Source organism: Mauremys mutica, chromosome 2, assembly GCF_020497125.1.
Source record: "Mauremys mutica isolate MM-2020 ecotype Southern chromosome 2, ASM2049712v1, whole genome shotgun sequence".
NCBI lineage: Eukaryota > Metazoa > Chordata > Testudines > Geoemydidae > Mauremys > Mauremys mutica.
The window spans coordinates 286,589,988-286,603,964 of NC_059073.1; the positions used below are offsets into that span (position 1 = coordinate 286,589,988).

The 13,977-nt window shown below is 46.4% G+C and overlaps 1 protein-coding gene across 1 annotated transcript in view; it reads right to left on the reverse strand.

The window, feature by feature from the left end:
- Positions 1 to 13,977, reverse strand: part of LOC123364443 (vasoactive intestinal polypeptide receptor 1-like) — a 39,845-nt gene that overhangs the window by 6,513 nt on the left and 19,355 nt on the right. Inside the window, exons 5-10 of the mRNA XM_045006591.1 lie at positions 10,432 to 10,529; positions 9,099 to 9,231; positions 8,110 to 8,263; positions 5,435 to 5,495; positions 2,166 to 2,238; positions 780 to 871 (exon numbers count right to left, since the gene is read on the reverse strand). Coding sequence (XP_044862526.1) covers positions 780 to 871; positions 2,166 to 2,238; positions 5,435 to 5,495; positions 8,110 to 8,263; positions 9,099 to 9,231; positions 10,432 to 10,529 — 611 coding nt within the window. The remainder of the gene's footprint in view (positions 1 to 779; positions 872 to 2,165; positions 2,239 to 5,434; positions 5,496 to 8,109; positions 8,264 to 9,098; positions 9,232 to 10,431; positions 10,530 to 13,977) is intronic.

A 13,977-nucleotide genomic window follows, 5' to 3' on the forward strand; every position in this document is an offset into this window, starting at 1 on the left:
CCAACATGCATCTAATCGCGCTAGGGTAATTTGTTCTCTGTGCCTTTGCAATCTTTTTTCTCTCTCCTGTGTCAGCGGGCATGGATGCCAGTCTGTGGTACCCATGAAGGTGGTTCTTCTGATGAGGCCATCTGTCCATCTGGAAATGGACGCACCAATTCTTTTCACATAGATAATCAAATGTGCCTTTTGGGCTGGATTGGACTGGCAATCTAGTATTGAAATTCTCCAGCCTTACCAAACCCATGAGCCAACTAGTCCCCTGAGTGGGTCTAAGAGACCATTTCCGAGGTTGGCAGGACTGAGTCTCTCAGGAAGGGCATGATGTGCCGGGGGGGGGTATGGAACCAGAATGGGAGGAGTTAAACATCTGGGAACCAGATGCATCTGGAGCTCATTAAACTACAGGGCATAGCTGATGTGCATAAAATAAGAACGGTGAGGGAGAGAGGAGGAGCCAGTTGTGTGGCAAAGAATTGAGCAAACCTAAGTAGAGCGTGTTAACTTGATTACAATTTGTTAGGTGCAGGACTTTCAGTTGGGCCTGGTTGGTGGCCTAGCCTGGAGAGGACTTTATATGGGGGGCCTCTAGAAAAAGATGGCAGAATTTTACCTGCTCATACCTTAGAAACAAGGCAGCAACTCGATTATGGGTTTCTTTGTTCTGGGAGTTACTTTCCCCACTATTGAGGAAGAGGCCACAGGGGGACACCCCCAGGAAACAATACATTAAACCAGATCCAACAGGAGATAATAGAAAAAAAGATATAATCACTTACACAAAATGACTAAACTGGCTGCCGCTGACCTCCGGAGATTGTAATTTCTGCACCAGAATTCTGATCACATTGACAAATATAATAAAGTTAATCTGCAAAGAGAAGAAGGGATTTCTAAGCTTCCTAGGAGATGGAGCCAGATCTTCAACGGGTGCAAATCAACGTAGATCCATCCATGTCAAAGCAGCTATGCCAATTTATGCCATCTGAATATCTGGTTCCCAATCTTTACCCAATCAAATAAATAATAAGGGCAACATTTTCTATCTTAGTTGCCTAAAGTGACACCCCCCGAATCCTTATTTAGGCACCTAAGTAAACATAATCTGATTTTCAGTTTTGATGTGCTTCCACAATGACTTTGAATAGGAAGTTTACCTGCTCAGAGCCTGAAAATCAGGTCAATTTTTTTTATGCCTTAATGACGGATGTAAGTACTAATCTTTAGGCACCCATGCTTGAAAAATTTGACCGATGCTCATTTCTATAACATTCTACAAAACAGATTTTGCAACACAATTTAAGTCAGTACGAGTCCTGCTTGCATATGCAATGGCCAAATTTTGTCCTAAACATGCATCCTCAAGGCTCAAGTGCAGAACGCACTGGCATAAAATTGGAGAAAAGACTGATGAGAGTCTGGGTAGAGGGGCAATATTGTTCCGTGGTTTGGAGAGAAAACAGAAGAATAAAAACAGGGGAAAGATAAAGGACTAGGTACAGGCATGTCACAAGCCCTTTATTATTATTATGTATTGGAATTGTGGTAGCTCCTAGGAGCCTCAGTCATGGGCAGAACCCTGTTGTGCTAGGGGCTGTACAAACACAGAACAAAAAGACGCCCCGTGCTCCAAAAAGTTTACAATCTAAGTACATCCTCACATTTTGGAGATGGATTCTGTGGCCAGATGCATGAGTAAGTGACAGAAAATAGATGATTTTACACATTATTCTACACAATGAGCCTTTAAGGCTAAATGTTCCTGTACCTGCAAATGTGCAATGATCATGCTTAGATGATGCAGGAGTGTCCTTATTTAGGCATGGTCCTAGCATTAAACTCGGAGTAATTAGCCTTGTATCACCTGTGTGTGATCTTGCCAATATTGCCAATTTTGGCTGCACACATCTAGCTTACATTGGCTGAAATGGAGTGCAGTACAAACATCCCAGGGCAACACCCTGCCCTTCATTTGTAATTTGCACGCATTTCACTGCTGCTTGTCTCTCTTCCACTCACAACATAGCAAGTGTTATGCAACACTTTCCAGCTTCCTAAAATTCAAAACAAATTAAATGCGGTATGCGGCACTGTATCCCTGTCTGACTGAAAAGAGCGATGTGCTTAGCCTTCAAAGGATTCAACAGATCAAAGGCAAAACTCACTAATACAGAGAGCAGTATGGGTCCCTTGATGATCCATAACACTGCTGTATTCTCATCATCATCATCCCAGCATCTGAAACAGGAAACTAAATAATTACCTGGTCTGGTTTGTGCTGAATATTAAATGACTCAAGTCTTGGTACAGAAAAGTGGCTGTCATTAACTCTTCTTATTAGCAATTTAAAAGCATCTCTCAAAAGTTCTTCCAGCTTTTCACTCCCAAGAAGGTTGCTCTATAGCCGAATGCAAAGAAGGCTTATCCAGCAAGAGGCAAAGGTAGCGGAGGTGGTGGGGGTACATGTGGCTACACGCTGCAGTGAAAAATAGGCTGAATTCACACTGCAGTGCGTAGCTTTATGCAGCAGTGAAAGGCTCTGGCAGCAGAGAGGTCATGGGGAAAGGCCAGAGCCTGGCTGCCAGAGCCTTTCCCGGCTGCCTCCTCCTTGCCAGAACCTTTTCCTGCTCCCGGAGCCTTTCACTATGGTGGGGAAAGGCTCTGGCAGCGGGACACTACACTGTAAAAGTAGAAGTGTATATGGTGGAAGCACTGCCTGGGGTTTTGGAGAGCCATGCAGGGTACATACCCTAAGGATCTGGCATGTCTTTACTCTACTCATGTAAACTGTGCCCCTCCATCTACTCTGCTATTTATATCCAGGCTAGGGGGACCTGCCGTGGCTGCACACTACATGCTGCTGAAAATGTCAACATAGCCAAAGTGAAACAAGGAAGGGGACATTATCCTGATTGCAAGCTGCTCATTAATACTCTCTCTCTCTCTCCTCTGCCATGTGTAGCTATATTTCAGGGTAAAGAAGAGAGACTGGATTCAGTTGCAGTACATCCAGGGCTCACATGCCTCGCTTCTTTGCCAGGGCTAAATATATGGAGATATAGCTATTTCCTAAAACTGCAAAGGACCCCTGGGGTCATTGGGCCCAGTGCCTTGCCTTCACTAGCAGGACCAAGTACTGACTTTGCCCCAGGTCCCTAAGTGGCCCCCTCAAGGATTGAACTCATAACCTTGGGTTTAGCAGGTCACTACTCAAGCCACTGAGCTACTCAGTCAGACCAGGCTGCTCAGTAGCACTGAGTTCCTGAGGCTTTCACTTTAGCGCTTTTGACTGGAACCCGGCACAATCTGGGGCAGGTGAGCAGCAGCCAAAATGGAGCCTTCATCTAAAAGGTGCACGTGCTGTGGTGTTAACAGCTAGCAGAGTGTGGGCACAGGGATGAAGGGAAACGTATCCAGTTTGGATTTTATTTTCTCCGTTGATTTAGCTACTCTACAATGAATGTAGGAACGGACAGACTGAATCAGGCACAGTGCAGCATCCTGTCTCCTGCAGTGGCCAGCAATAGCGGCATCAGAGGAAGGTGCAAGAACTTAATGATAGGAAGGTCTGAGATAACCGGTCCCCTTGGTCTGTGTCTATGCTTAAGGCGGCATATAGAGTGCAAGCACATATGGTTTCAGGCCCCACTGCTGGAGCCTTTCCCTGCTGCAGAGGCCTTTTGCTGCAATGGGGAAAGGCTCTGGCAGTGGAGAGGCAGCAGGACACTACATTGCTAAGAGCAGCTATGGGAGGCACCGCTTGGGTGTGAAGAGAGCCTGCGTAGGGACTATACCTTGGGGGTTCAGACATGTAGGGCACCCTGTGCTACTCTACTCAGCTAAGCCATATCTCACCATCTACTGCTATTTCCTTGTATTGGTTTTGAATTTGCTACCTTTCAATTTCATTGAGGGTCTTCTTGTTCTTGTGTATGAGACAGGAACAAGAGAAGCTCCCGATCCACCTTCTCTAGAGTACTTGGTATTTTATATACTGTATGTCCTGTTTTATTAATCTCCTTTGTAAGGTAAAAAATCCCAATCTCTTCAATCTTTCTTCAGAGGGGAGTTTTTCCAGGCCATTGGTTGTTCTTATCACCGTTCCCTGAACCCCTTTTATCATCAATCAAAGACTAGTACAGTCTTTCCAGATTTGGTTCTGCCACTGAAATCAAAGGAATTTTTGCACATGGAATAACTGCAGGATCATAGTAATTTGTCTGCTTGCTTGCAGTCTTTCCACATGAGGAGATCCAGAGAAAAGAAGGACGTTGAATTCGTCCTTTTACCTTAGAGGCTACATAAGAGGAGCATGTGCCATGAGAAGGTGGAGACTGACATCCCACCACCATTTACACAAACTACAAAGAGGGGGTATTTTGCTAGTGATATATTTGGGTAGCACACATTAACATGAATGGAGCAAGGTGGACTGCATGGGTCAGGTGAGTGGTGGTGGGCTACACAGCCTTTCACCTTGAGGTCATTGGTCTGAATCTTTCCCAGCTTGGGAAGGAGTAGAAATTGTTCCTATCTCATGGCCCGTGTGAAGTGAATTGGAGAAGTAAAGTTCAGCTCCTAGTAACCAAGCATCTGTGATATATTGCCCTCCCCTCTCCCTCAAGTGGAGAGGCTTTGCGGTCAAACCAAGGTTTGAATGGAGATGAAAATGGAACTAATCTTCCACTCCTAATAATAGTAAACCAGACTAGAAGCTTCCTAGCCAGGTGCTATAGGGTAGCTTGCACTGTTTGATACAAGGGCTAGGTAGAAAGTTGATGAGATACAGAAAGGTTGTTCCAGATGGTAGGAGCTTCAGGGTATAAGACTCTTGCCCCAGGAGTGGTGAGATTATGTGAAAAGCAGAGGAGATGAGTGCCAGATGTAAGACAGTTCAATACACAGCATAATCGTTCAAATGCAATAATTCACACGTACAGTATTGCCAACCCCAGATGTTCAAAAATGGAGTCCAGTCCCCCCCAGTCATGCGATTGGCTTAAAACCTCCACAACCTCTGGAAAAATAATAAGGGTTTGGTTCTTTTTATTTGCTTTCTGTCTGCAGGAGGGACTTGCTTCACATTGTCAAGTTTTCCCTGCAACCACGAGGGCGAGACACGTATTTTAAAACGAAAGCCACGGTTCTCCTGCAATATCATGATTGCAGCAGTGGGGGCTTTCAGAAAAATAATTCAAAATTGTGAGACTTTTGATCAAATCGTGAGCTGGCAACGCTGCCGCTTCAGTCAGATGTAAATTGGGAGATAGTTCTCAAACCGATTTCCTCATTTGCCTGTTTCTGAATTTTAAAGATCAGAAATGCAAATTCTTATGCTTAACAGCTTTGGTTCTTTTTAAACTCTCTCTATTCTTGATGAATCGCATTTATTGTGCCAAATGCGATGCTCAGCCGCACTAGGATTTTGGCTCACCCTGTATTCTGTCTGTAGATTCGGGTTAGGATCCAAGCAGATATCACCGCACTGGGAGTTCCTAGAAGAGTCGATGTAGAATACAACATGGCTTTATTTTCAATAGTGAGTTCCATGCAAACCTGATCCCCAAATTCAGAGATTCCAAGGTCAGAAGGGGCCATTGGGACCATCTAGCCTGACTGCTTGCCTAGCACAACCCAGAGAACTTCCCCGAAATAATTCCTAGGGCAGAGCTTTAGAAAAACATCCCGTCTTGATTTAAAAATGGTCAGTGATGGGGAATCCACCACAACCCTTGGTAAATTGGATTAATTATTCTCCCCAAGAAAAATGTACGTCTGATTTCCAGTCTGAATGCTTTACAGGGCTACAAAACTGCAGCCGGGATATAGCATAAGTGCCAAACAACGGTGTCAAGTGATCTTGCACAGAACGCATTTAGGCACCAGTTCAATAAAAGAACAGTGAAGTCAAGAGGCATAAGCAAGAGAGAAAAAAAACATATTTGAAGAGGGGATTAGAAAAGACTGATGAGCCACTGAGGCAGAGAGCTAGACGAAGGCCTGCCTATGAATTCTAAGCTTTTGTATTGTTGCAGAAATCACTTACTTACCTATAGCTATTGCAATTCTGGACTACTCTGGGCAGAGGATTCTAGTCCTCCTCCAGTGCAACTCTTTGAACACATGGGAGATTGAATATTTCCATCATGAAGGGCATAAGAGGCAGCGCACCAGCCTAGTTAACTTCCTTCTAATAATCTAATGACTGTATCAAGAAATGTGTGAGATCTATTCCCACTTCTGCTCTTTCCTGGCCTTAATCAGAGCTTGCAATTAGATAGCTATTAACAAGTGTTATTTAGCTGGGCCTCACAACATCCCTATGAGATGGCTAACTATATTTGCTCTCATTTTCTAGATCAGGAAATTGAAGCTCACAAAGGGCCACCTTTTCAAAAGTGGTCTCTAATTTTAAATGCCTCAGACCAGTGGTCTGCAACCTTTTTATACACAAGATCACTTTTTGAATTTAATCACAACCCGGGATCTACCCCGCCCCTTCCCTGAGGCCACACCCATTCCCTGAGGCTCTGCCCACTCCATCCCCCCTCCCTCTGTCGCTCGCTCCCCCCCACCCTCACTCACTCTCACCAGCTGGGGCAGGGGGTTGGGAGTGTGGGAGGGGCTCCAGGCTGAGCCTGGGGCAGGGGGTTGGGGTGCAGGCGAGGGTTCCAGGCTCAGGCAGAGTGTTCGGGTGCAGGAGGGGCATGGGGTGCTCGCTCTGGGAGGGAACTCAGGGCTGAAGCTGAGTTGGGGTGTCGGAGGAGGTAGAGCGGGCTGGCTCCAGGAGGGGGCTCAGGGCTCGGGTGTGGGCTCCTGCTGGGCAGCACTCACCCCTGTGGCCCCTGGGGGGGAGATGTGTCTCTGCACACTGCACCTCCCTGCAGGCACCACCCCCGTAGCTCCCATTGGCCACAGTTCCTGGCCAATGGGAGCTGCAGGGGCGGTGCTTGCAGGCAGGAGCAGCACACGGAGTCTCCTGACCAACCCCAAAGGCTGCAGGGACGTGCTGGCCGCTTCCAGGAGCGGCGTGGGGCCAGGGCAGGCAGGGGGCCTGCCTTAGCCCTGCTGTGCCACCAGACTTTTAGTGATCAGAGATCGCGATCGACTGTCAGAGGCTCCAGGATCGACCAGTCAATTGTGATCTACCACTTGGTGACCACTGCCCTAGACTTTGAGTGCCCGGTGTTAGACCCCTAATGTGAAATGCTCTCTTCGGTGAAGTCAGTGGCAAAACTCCTACTGATTTCAATGGGGCCTGGATTTCAACTTTTGGGCAAAAATTTCAAATGTGTCCACTAATTTTGGGTGCTTCCATTTTGGAACACCCAACCTGATACGCAGAGCCCCAGTCGCCACAGGTGTGCAGTAAGGATAATTACATTTATCTCCCTCTGGGGGGCATTGCGTGGCCTGATGAAAATAATTCAGGTGAAGTTTTATCTTATAGTCCAAAGTATTCTTAAGGCAAATATCAGACTAGAACTCATGAGTTCCAGTCTCTCAGACCTATACAGCCACACTGCTTAGTACAGGGATTAGCAACCTTTGTCATGGAGCCCATCAGGGAAATCCACTAGTAGATCAGGCTGGTTTGTTTACCTGCCACATCCACAGGTTTGGCCGATCGCAGCTCCCACTGGCTGCGGTTCGTTGTTCCAGGCCAATGGGGGCTACTGGAAGTGGCGGCCAGCACATCCCCCTGCCCATGTCGCTTCCAGTAGCCCCCATTGGCTTGGAACGGCGAACAGCAGCCAGGGGAGCTGCAATCGGCCAAATCTGTGGACGTGGCAGGTAAACAAACCGGCCCGGCCTGTCAGTGGCTTTCCCTGACGGGCCGCGTGCCAAAGGTTGCCGATCTCTGGCTTAGTGCATTACACTCACACCACCAGATACTTCATGGGGTGTCTAGAAATTGACAAAATTTCCACTGGAAATTTAAAAAAATAAATAAATAAAATTCTGCAGTTGCATTGAACATGTGCTACCTCATGAATTGTCAATGCTCATCGAAAGTGCATCTTACAGCAAATGTTTTTCAGCGCTCTAGGCATAACTGTAAGAAGGCACATATACAAACAAAGGGAGAAAACATGAGAGTGTACTAACCCCAGCCAATCAAAATGAACCACCACACGTACTGTTTATCAGAAACAAATGTCAAGAGCAGCAGTGTTTGCAAGTACATCCCTTCTACCAGGAGCCAGAAGAAGTTGGCTAAAATGCTGAACTGAAAGAATGCCACTGCAACCTTACATGCAACCTAGAGACACACAGGAAAAGGAGAATATTAGCTGCAATCGCTGAAGTCAGTCATCCTAAAGGTCCTGGGAAAAAGCTGGAAAAATTTGAACCAAGAGAAATATGCACTTACACAGGTTCTGATCTAAAGCCTATTGACCTCAATAGATTTATCATTGACATCAATGGGGTTTGGGTTACACCCATAGATTATACAAGACTAGTGAGTTGTGTACAGTTGTTTGAAAGTGAAAATTTAGACCTCCATTGTGGGCCAAACTCCTCACTCGTGTAAGCGGATGCAACTCTGCTGAAGTTGACAGAGTTGTGCCCTCGTACACCAGAGCTGAGTTTAGCATTTCTTTCTGTGTCTGATGTGATTTGCTGCTTTGGTATATTGAGGGCCATATTGGAATTGCAAGCTATTGTAAGAGGTTTTTGGGAGTTGTAGGGGGAGTGATTCCTGATCCTGCTTGCAGACTAGGGATCCCTGTAGGAAAGCATGGGATCTGGGCCTAGCAGAGTGAGTCGGAAGATAGACAGCCTAAAGTAAAGGGGGGGGTGAGCTGTGCCTTTCTGTTTTAGGGAGCATCCTGTTTTGTCTCTCTGTTTTGGGAATTATTTAAATTCTATTCAATAAAGTAGTGCTACATTGCAACCCTCCAGAAAGATAAAAACATAAATACTCTAATGTGTCTGTGTGTATGCCATAAACATAACAACACCTACAGTATGGTGAACTCAGACCTATTTTTCCCCCATAAAACCAAAATACAGGAAATCTCAGTGTTACCTCTGTGTTAACAAGGATTAACCAGTAAAATCAAACACAGTGAGAGAGAAGAAAAGATTGATACCGTTGCCATTAAGCAGTGGTCCATATTTTCATCAGCAAACAAAACAGCATCTTTAATGAAAACAGCAGTGGCTCTGAGGATGAAAGAGACAAACAGGTGCATGTGGATGTAATTCCGCGTACAGTGGAATTTTCTGAAATGAGAAAATAAAAAGGGAAATCATTCTTCAAAGAGAAATTTCAGCCTGCCCCATCTAAAAACCAAACAGGAATCAATTCTGTCTTCAGACATCACTCAGTGAGTCAAAACAAGTAAAGTAGGGCTCGCTTTCCCTGTTGTACCCCAGCAATGTCTCATCTTTGAACTGGAAAAGCCATCTCTAGAAGCAAGGCAATAGGTTAGCTCATTCTCTTTGTTCCTGGGCCTCTACTGCTATTACTATGGAAAGTGTGGTGGTTTTATGCCTATCCACTGGAAAACAGGCTGAGACAATTTGTGATTTGATTCAATGCTCATTGGAGAGACATCCCTTTTGATTCCGGTGGATACTGGATTGGTTTCTTATTGCATAGGTCACTGTGTTGATGCTAAATAGTAATGATTTCCATTCATTACCACCCAGGGCTAGATTTGTACTAGTGGCCTAAAATCAAAAGGTTCAGCCCCCTATCATCCAAACTCAGCACGCATAAGATCATCAGAATGACCACACTGGGTCAGACCACTGGTCCACCTAGCCCAGTATCCTGTCTTCTGACAGCAGCCAATGCCAGATGCTTCAGAGGGAATGAACAGAACAGGGAAATCATCAAGTGATCCATCCCCTGTTGTCCAGTCCTAGCATCTGGCAATGAGAGGTTTAGAGACACCCAGAGCATGGGGTTGTATCCTTAACCATCTTGGCAAATAGCCACTGATGGATCGATCCTCCATGGATTTATTTAATTCTTTTTTGACTGTGCAGTTTATTTTCCCTCAATCTCTGTGCACAGGTCCTCTAATCTGTAATGGATGGTACAGGCACATCTGAGGGGAGTTGATGGCGAGAATGTCCTTGCTAAGCATGGGGAAAGTAGTTACCCTATGTGAACCGTGAGGCCATCATGACGGTTATGCAGCATTGACACAAACCATAGTCCCATTAAAAAAACCCAGCTCCAGGAGGAATCGTGAGAGGGTACGCACACATTCAAGTCTTATGTTTTAAAGTGTGCTGGGAAATATCACACCATAAGGGATGGAGAATAGGTTACCCTGGATGGAAATATAGCATCTGTGACAGAATGCGAAAACTGGCAAATAAAACCACTGGAGAGACAAGTCACAGACATGAGAATTAGGATGAAGCTGAACAGTGTCTCGAAATACCTCAAAGGCCGCTGCGAGCGTTTACCTGAAGATGGCAAAGATAAGGAGAGCTGTAATGAGTGAAGTCAGAGATGTCGCATAGCCGGCAGTGTAGACATGCCAAAATGCAGAATAATACGATTTCTATGAGAAGAAAAGATACAAAAATAGAGATGGATGCGCAGCATTCATCCCAACGTGCCCATTTTACTAAGGCTCAATTTACTTCAGTAAATAGTTACAAAAGAAGCTCTTTTGGTGCTGAGAATACGCCTCTTCCCAGTCACCTCAGCCATATAATATAAATGATACTTTAAGTCTCCAAAGTGCTTTATAGTGCATAGGGGCTCTAGCCTGGGACTCGGGAGACTTGAGTTCTAGTGTTGGCTCTGCAACTGATCCTCTGGGTGACCTTGGGCAAGGCACTGGTCTGCCCCCGTGCCTCAGTTTCCCCATCTGTAAAATGCAGTTAATGATTTGGGCTCATTGAAAATTTTTCTTTGAAACTGGTTTTCAGCAGAAAACTGGGTTTTTGATTAAACACATTTTCTTGTGATGTGTCTATTTTAACAGGAAAGTTTTGGGTTTTTTTCCATTCTACACCCAAAAAGGCTTTCAACCAATACCACAAAAATTTCATATTTTAGCAAAAAAATTTCAATGTTTTGACAAAATGACAAAATTCTTCTGCAGAACACTGCCCTTATTTTCTGACCACCTCGAACAGTGACACGTACTCTTCCCTCCCTTGTATAGGGCTCTGATGTGTATAAATGTGCTACATGGGCCCGATTCAAAGCCCCTTGAAGCTACCAGAAAGACTCAATTCACTCTAAGAGCTAAGTATTGTTAAGATATGTCTTGGTTTTACAAAACCTTGCAGCTTGGGTTTTATATTTGTGACACAAAACTAGGCGTGTCTGACAGCTGGGCTTCATTTATTTGAAGCACCAATGTTTGGGAGCATTTGGATAAACGCACCTAGCTGTGGCCTAGCCCAAATCCTCAGTGAAGGTCCGATGGTTCAAGGTGCTGAGCTTTTACAACTGATGGGAGGTGAAGGCACTCAGCCTGTCACCAGCGTTCAGCACCTTGCAAATTCTGTCACTAACGAATTTTTTCAATACCTAGGACCAGCTGCAAGGACCATCAGAACTAATGGGAGTCTAATGAACTTGAATGGGGTCTGGATTAAGCCTCTAGCGAGTAGGTACAACTAAGCAAAAAGTAACAGATGATGAAACATTATGGAGTTAAGAGAGTGACCCAACCTCACACGGTTCTTTTCTGAGCTCTGACCCAGAGTCCTTAATTCCTAGTTCCAAACTCAACCTACTAAGGGTATTTCTATACTGCAATCAGAGGTGTGACTGCAACATGCATAGACATACCGAAGCTAGCTTTGATCCAGCTAGCTTGAATATCAATAGCAGTGAAACCAGGGCTGCACAGACTAGCTGCTCAAGCATATAACCAGGGTCCCGGGTGGGCTTGTACAGCCCGTGCTGCCGTGGCTGCACGGCTACTGTTATGCTAGCTCCGGTTGGTCTAGATGTGCTGGTCACACCTCTGATTGCAGTGCAGAGGATCCGAAGTGTTATTGCCTCTTTGATATTACACTTTAACACCACTAAGTTCATTTTGACATGTTGCATATTACCGCCACTGGTAATTAGTACCGAGGGTCAATGTTGGGATATTGAAAGTCTTTTTCCGGAGTGTCTGGCTGGAGAGTCTTGCCTGCATGCTCGGGGTTCAGCTGATCGCCATATTTGGGGTCAGGAAGGAATTTTCCTCCAGGGTAGATTGGCAGTGGCCCTGGAGGTTTTTCACCTTCCTCCGCAGCATGGGGCAGGGGTCACTTGCTGGAGGATTATCTGCTACTTGAAGTCTTTAAATCAGGATTTGGAGACTTCAACAGCTGAGTCAAGGGAGAGAATTATTTCAGGAGTGGGTGGGTCAGCTTTTGTGGCCTGCATTTTGCAGGAGGTCAGACTAGATGATCATAAAGGTCCCTTCTGATCTTAAGTTCTATGATTCTATGGTTCTATGATTCTATGTATCCTGAGAAAAACAGGAAGCATCATCAAGCTTTGCCTGTGCAAATTGTTTTCAGTTTCACTATGGGGCCACCTGCTTAGCCCAAATCATAAGGAATCAAAATCCTTAGTTTGCTGCTGGGTCAGTCAAATTTCCTCAGGGCAGATGCAAGTGCCACATTGTTCACCAGTTCATCCTAACCCTAACCTTGTTTATCAAAAGGCTTAAGAGATCCCAACAACTCCAGGCTGAGACAGTCATTATCAATTTTAAACAGGTCCAGAAACATTGGCCGTAAACCTGCCCATCGGAGAATCATCCTGGCACTTTGTGAAATCACCCTACCGTTGTCTATGTAAGATGCTACGCAAAGGTGGAAAGCAGGAGACTTGATCAGTAGGGCAGGCGCAGGGCCGTCCTTACCGTACGCAAAGTACACAGCTGCATAGGGCACCAGGAAACTGCGCACTGCTCCAGCCTCTGTCCTGCCTCTTCCCGTCCCTGGAGACTGCAGCAGGGCTGGGCCTGCACTCACCGGCAGCGGGAAGTGCAGGGACCCGGCCTCAGCCGTGCCACCGGTGAGTGCTGGGGGGGTGGTTCCCCTCTGCCCCTCAAGCCAGCGCCCCTCACCACAGAGGCCTGCCCCCAGGGGGCTGCGTAGGGCCCCAGAATAGCTAGGGATGGCCTGGGCAGGCGGGTGGGCCAAAGGCGCTTTCCCCTTCTAGGGTAGCTGACAGAAGCACAGTAAGCAGCAGAGTCCAAACAGGTGAGAGTGAAAAGGGAACTCGGGTTCTGAGTGCACCGAGAAAACACTACCCACTAGCTCTCCCGTAGTGTGTTTTGTGCACTGTCTCTGGTATTTATCTGACCCCCCCGTTACCACAGGAGCTGAGCACCTCATAATCTCTGATGGATTTAACGTCAGGACACCACGTGAGGTAGGGCAGTGCTGTTGTGTCCCTGTTTTACAGATGGGGAACTGAGACACAGAAAGGCTAAGCTACTTTCTCAAAGCCACGTGGGCAGAGAACTGACTTGAGCCTAGGTCTCCCATGTACCCTAATCACTGGACCATCCTTTCTATCTCCAGAGAAGGCTGTTGAACACAAGTGTCTGGAACCCTAATTTCAAAGGAACCGTGAAGACGCCTCTTCCCCTTTCACGGTATGCAGTGTTCCCCCATGGAAGCAAAGGGTTAGGCAGCAGGCTATCTTCTCCATCCAGAGAGATGCAGAACACAGCAGGTCAGACTCTTCTATGCCAAGATCCATTCAGTGCAGGATGAGGGGACCATAAATGGTTCCCCGATTCTCCACCCTGCATTGTGTCAGATCCAGCCCTGATGTCATTCAGACCAAGGGGCCCTATGACCCCCGGAGTGCAATACCCCCTAGCCCTAGTCCCCTCCTTGCCCCTGATACCCCCACCTATGCTGGGGCTGGGTTGGGGTGGTGGAGGAGGGGTCAGCTCCCCCAACCTTGTGGTGGCTTCCTCCCCAGCACCCAGGGAAGTCTCAGCTGGACAGCACAGTCAAATATTCAGCCATTTGCAC